At 49.0% G+C, this 6,000-nt stretch overlaps 1 protein-coding gene across 1 annotated transcript in view; it reads left to right on the top strand.

The window, feature by feature from the left end:
* The first annotated feature begins 3,765 nt into the window (after positions 1 to 3,765).
* BTBD16 (BTB domain containing 16) overlaps positions 3,766 to 6,000 on the top strand; it is a 51,519-nt gene continuing 49,284 nt past the window's right edge. Inside the window, exons 1-2 of the mRNA XM_070363952.1 lie at positions 3,766 to 3,783; positions 5,596 to 5,744. Of these exons, the coding sequence (XP_070220053.1) occupies positions 3,766 to 3,783; positions 5,596 to 5,744 (167 nt within the window). The remainder of the gene's footprint in view (positions 3,784 to 5,595; positions 5,745 to 6,000) is intronic.

The following is a 6,000-nucleotide window of genomic DNA, read 5'->3' as shown; positions in this document are numbered from 1 at the left end:
TCCATTTATTTGTATTTGTTGTTTTTGACTCTGGCTAGTAACTCAGCTCCCAAGATTTGTGGAGAGATGTATGTAAAAAGGACGTTCAGCTTAGAACGAGCTGTTAGGCTGGATGCTCGAGCTTAGAACTGGAGGAAATGATGTACACAGCCAAGGCCAGGGTTCCTGTTAATGGACAGAGAAGTGCGCCACCCTGGGATGCTTTCTTAGAGTGGACACCAGAGGGCGCCCAAGGGCCTGTTTTCTGTGCCCTAAGAAGTGGTACCTGAGAGCATCGGGGAGTGTGGCCCATAGTGGAGTGAATGGGATTGCTAGATCTTTCAAACTTAAACTGAAATCTTACATGGGGCCCTGCACTCCAGGGACAGGTGACTGGAGAAAGCTGGGTGGATAAAAGGGAGCCACAGCGAGGGAGTGAATCTGCTTATTTGCAGACAAACTTCTGCTGAGATGGAACCTTGACCCACAGAGAAATGCACACGCACACACATACACACACACAGTGCTCATCCATGTGCAAAGACAGAGCGGTGGGTAGGGACTGGTTCCTCCAGTTATCCAAGCTGAGACGTTTGTTGAGCATGTTCCAGGGGCCGAGTTTGGTGCTGGGCTCTGGGGGGACACAGGGGTGTGTAAGCCCCCAGCGGACACTCCTCTGTCACTGACTGCACAGCAGGAAGTGGGTATCAGGGGGGTAGAACCACAGAGCTGAGGGTGAAGAGGGAAGTACATTCGGAGATGCCTCTCCTTGATCAAATGTGTTATAGTTCCTAGGGCACAGTTACCAGTAGGTAGAGTAGCTACCGGAGAAGGCAATGGCACCCCACTCCAGTACTCTTGCCTGGAAAATCCCATGGACGGAGGAGCCTGGTGGGCTGTATAGTCCATGGGGATGTGAAGAGTCAGATATGACTGGGTGACTTCACTTTCACTTTTCGCTTTCATGCATTGGAGAAGGAAATGGCAACCCACTCCAGTGTTCTTGCCTGGAGAATCCCAGGAACGGGGGAGTCTGGTGAGCTGCCGTCTATGAGGTCGCACAGAGTCGGACACAACTGAAGCGACTTAGCAGCAGCAGCAGCAGTAGCAGCAGCAGAGTAGCTACTCTCCTATCTTGCTGTATAATTTATGTGACTTAGAAGAGGCTGTGCTTGAAGACCCTCAGGCCTTAACGAGCTGCACTAACTCCAGGCCCCTTTTACTGTTGGCGTTTCGATGAGCCCTGGGGTGGAGGTCCAGGACTTCGATGGGCGAGGCTTCACAGGTGTGATAGAGGAGGGTCCCACCTCCCCGCCTCACAGGCTTCACAGACCAAGGCACCGAGAAGAACACTGTGAGATTCCACTTTGACCCCTGCAATGAAGGGTCTCAGCCTTGTCCCCAACTTTTAGACAGTTCTCAGAGAGAGCAGATTAAACATCATCTACCAGCAAAGTAAGTCATAGGCACAGCTTTGAATAATATGCTGCTGCTAAGTCACTTCAGTCGGGTCCGACTCTGTGTGACCCCATAGATGGCAGCCCATGAGGCTCCCCCATCCCTGGGATTCTCCAGGCAAGAACACTGGAGTGGGTTGCCATTTCCTTCTCCAATGCATGAAAGTGAAAAGTGACAGTGAAGTCACTCAGTCGTGTCCGACTCTTGGCGACCCATGGACTGCAGCCCACCAGCCTCCTCTGTACATGGGATTTTCTAGGCAAGAGTACTGGAGTGGGTTGCCATTGCCTTCTCTGTTGAATAATATAAAACACTCCAATTTTTGTTTAAATATTTCTGTCCAAGCATTTCTGGATACTAGAGCTAGGAAAGGAGCTCCCCAGAGTGTCAAGGCTGGGAGCAATATGAGAACCTTCTAGTCTAATCTTTTTTTTTTAATTTTAATTGGAGGCTGATTACTTTGCAATATTATAGTGGTTTTGCCATACATTGACGTGAATCAGCCATGGGTGTACATGTGTTCCCCATCCTGAACCCCCTCCCACCTCCCTCCCCATCCCATCCCTCAGGGTCATCCCAGTGCACCAGCCCTGAGCACCCTGTGTTATGCATCGAACCTGGACTGGCGATCTGTTTCACATATGATAATATACATGTTTCAATGCTATTCTTTCAAATCATCCCACCCTCGCCTTCTCCCACAGAGTCCAAAAGTCTGTTCTTTACATCTGTGCCTCTTTTGCTGTCTCGCTTACAGGGTCATCATTACCATTTAGTCTAATCTTACGTTACAGATGAGGCCTGAGGATTTGGGGGTTGGTTCTCACCGTGGGCCCCTTTTAAAGTGTTGCATTCCCCCAGGCACTGTAAGAAGCCTGGCACTACATAGAAACAGTAATGACACTGCACGCCTAAGGAGGGCGATTGAGGTGGAGGTCGGTGGCACCCCAGTTGGTCTCTGTAAGACTGCATCCCTCCCACAGCCCCCAGCCTGCAAGGGGACTGAGCCTAGAACAGGAAGTGCTCAGAACCTTCCTTGATGTTGCCATGGTGCCCACAAAGACCCGAGGAAACCAAAGGCCGGCTCCCCTGCCAAAGCTCCTTGCCCTCAGGAAGAAAAGAGTGAGCCCCGCGTGTCATGAGCGCTCCGAGCATTCAGCCCCAGAAGGTGAAGGGCCATCAGCTGTCCTGTCGTTCAGAGACCGACGTAACAAGAGTGCCTCCGCTCCGCTAGCTCCCCCGTCAGCACACCCTCGGGGGCCAAGGAGCCTCAGGACAGCAGGTATCGCTGGTACTTCCATCCGTGTTGGAGACAGAGGACATCCCGAGTGATGGGCACTGCTTGGACTTGGTTCCATGTGGTCAGCTGGCAGAGGAGGGCTTCGGGGGGTCTGGGCTGGGAGGCAGGAGGGGTCTGAGAGCTCAGGCACCCTCGCAGGTAGCTCCTGCCGATTAGAGTGACCCAGGAACTGACCCTCAAAACCCGTTAAGGCGACGGTCCCCAGCCTTTTTGGCCTTAAGGACCAGTTTCATGGAAGACAGTTTTTCCATGGACTGGGGTGGTGGTTTGGGGATGATTCAAGCACATTACACTCGCTGTGCACTTTCTTTCTTTTTTAAAAAGATGCTTTATTTTGTACTGCTGATTAACAAACAATGTTGTGATAGTTTCAGATAAACAGGGAAGGGACTCGGCCATACAGATACATGTATCCATTCTTCCCCAACCCTACTCCCATCCAGGCTGCCAAATAGCATCCAGTAGAGTTCCCTGGGTTAAAGAGTAGGTCGTTGTTGGATACATTTTAATTATACCAGTGCATACGTGACCTTCCCAAACTCCCTGTCTCTTCCCCACTATCCTTCCCCGCAGTGTGCACTTTATTTCCAATCTAACGCTCCAGGACAGCGCTGGCCAACGTATACTGTCCAGACGTAACTGTTAATATCACCCCTTTTAGTGCCCTGATCTGAATGACAGGTTACATGATCAGTCCACATATAGGTCTCCATTGGTTCCCATCACCTGGGTAAAGAGTGGAAAATTGTGGATTAGCTCCTAGTTTGCTTTATCTGAGCCACTTTCCCTGCACAATAGCAGGGAATCATCTTTCTACTAATGTACCTTCAAAAATTAGATTTTCACTTGATTTGATCACTCAGTCACATTTGAGGCTTACTCATTCCTTTTGTGGCAAAATAAAGATTCTTTGAGCCAATCTCCTCCATAATGTTTTGAAAACACCCTTTGGAAGTTTTTTGAAAATTTAAAATTTGCCTCTTTCACCTTCCAGGTGCTTCTCTTTTGTGCAATCTCCGGGATCCTTCATGAAAATGCTGAATCCGGTAAGCAGCTCAGTTTCACGGAGGGCAGGCGATGGTGAGGAACAGAAGCGCTGGGTGACAGGTGTGCCACTGGGTTCCCTCAGGGGGATGGTCCCACACCCCCAGGGACCTCAGGCTTTATTGGCTGACTCTGCTGGTGGCGGGGGTTGGCGGGGGGGCGTGTGTTTGGAGCCCCACGGTCAGAGACCACTGTTCACACTTTAGCAGGGCTGTATCTAGATTCAGACTCCAAAATCATCCACCATATTCCAGGCGCTATACTAAAGCAGAGTTCCCAAACTTTTATTTTATCATTTTAACAGCATGTTCATCCTCATGGTTCATAGTCACCTTCATCCTCATTATCATTGGCATTATTCCCATTTAACCTATGAGGCCTAAGAGGATGAAAAGAGCAAATACTTTGCCCAAGGTCACACAACTAGTTCATGGCAGAAACAAGACTTGAAATCAGATCCTCCGTTCCGTGGTCCCTTGCCTCCCCACCACCTTGCTGGTACCTGGTGTGGCTTAGAATCAATTTCACCCATTCCTATGGGTCTCTCGTGGTGCAGTTGTCCTGGATAAGTTTCCTTGAGCCGCCACACCTGAGGTTTTACATCCATGCATTATTGGGACGGCTTCCTTAAGGAAATTGCTGAATCCTAGGCCCTCAAGAAGATGTCTAAGGAAAAGTCTCTGCCCAGTGACACAGCTGTTCCGGTCCTGGGGTGATACCCAAAGAACTGAAAACAGGTGTTCAAACAGAAACGCATACATGAATGTTCACAGCACTACTGCCGGTGGCCAGAAGGTTGTAACAATCCAAGTATCATTCTATCAGCTGATGAATGGACAAACAAACGGTGGTCTGTCCACACAATGGAGTGTCAAAAGGACTGAAATTCTGGCACGTGGCTGAACCTTGAAGCATGCCGAGGGAAAAAACAGACATAAAAGGCCACTATTATAGGATTCCATTTATATAAAATTTCAAGAAATCCATAGAGACAGAATGCAGATGAGTGGTTTCCAGGGAGTGGGAGAGGGGGGAATTAGGGGATGACTCAATAAGCAGAAAGCCTGCTTCTGCAGTGATGACAACGTTCTGCATTGTCTGAATGCATAGTTGTCATGGTTGTGAGTGAAAGTCGCTCAGTCATGTCCAACTCTTTGTGACCCCATGGATGTCCACGGAATTCTCTAGGCCAGAACACTGGAGTGGGTAGCCTTTTCCTTCTCCAGGGATCTTCCCAACCAGGGATCAAAGCACCCATCACCAACTCCCGAACTTTGCTCAAACTCATGTCCATCAAGTTGGTGATGCCATCCAACCATCTCATCCTCTGTTGTCCCCTTCTTCTTCCTTTGAGAATGTCTGTGGGTGGTGATGAAAGTCCAGAGAAATGGCCTTCAATCTTTCCCAGCGTCAGGGTCTTTTCCACTGAGTCAGTTCTTTGCATCAGGTGGCCAAAGTATTGGAGCTTCAGCATTAAAAAAACAAAACAAAAATAGACGTTTTGTGTATTTTAGTGCAATTAAAAAAACAAAAAGTCTCTGCCCCAGATCTCCTAAGTTTGGTATCTTTCTCCCTGGCACCTCCTGCCCCAGATGCTAAATTCCAGATTACTTTGTGGCTTAAAGTCTTGTTTCCTAAATGCAGTAGATTTGCCTTGAGAATGTGACTCTGGAGAAATATTGGCCAGCTTTGAAAATTAACCAGCTCTTTAAATTTTGTCTTAAATTTCCTTTCTGTTGTACAGTTTGGAAAATCTGGTATTTATGAGAGGTTAAAAGAAAAAGACATTCTCTCTTTCTTTGCTTCCCAAGCAGCAGAAACCCCGGCTGGAACGCCGAATCGCTGGCTCAACCAACCGGTGGCGTTTCCCCAGACAGCCTTTCTCGGGAGACCTGCTGGGGCTCTCCCAGATGTGCAAGGCTGCCAACATAGACTTTGATGAAGTTCTGAAGAACCCAGACAGGTAGGAAGCTCAAAGGCCCACGGCAGGGTGAACTGCCCTTCTGGGAAGTGCCCAGTACTTGGGCCACACTGGTTGGGCAGGTGGGCTGTCCTGGGTATTTGCAAAAAGGCTGCCTTTGGGACCAGCCCTTAAGGATGGACAGGGTCAGGGTGACAACTTCCTTTGAGAACGTCTGTGGGTGGTGATAAAAGTCCAGAGAAACGGAGAATTTTTTTCCCCAGATTTTCCTTTGTACTGGGAACTTTGGACCCTAAGA

This window comes from Bos mutus, chromosome 26, assembly GCF_027580195.1.
Source record: "Bos mutus isolate GX-2022 chromosome 26, NWIPB_WYAK_1.1, whole genome shotgun sequence".
Taxonomy (NCBI): domain Eukaryota; kingdom Metazoa; phylum Chordata; class Mammalia; order Artiodactyla; family Bovidae; genus Bos; species Bos mutus.
Note: the sequence above shows the minus strand (reverse complement) of the source record. Positions and strands in the feature narration are given on the sequence as shown.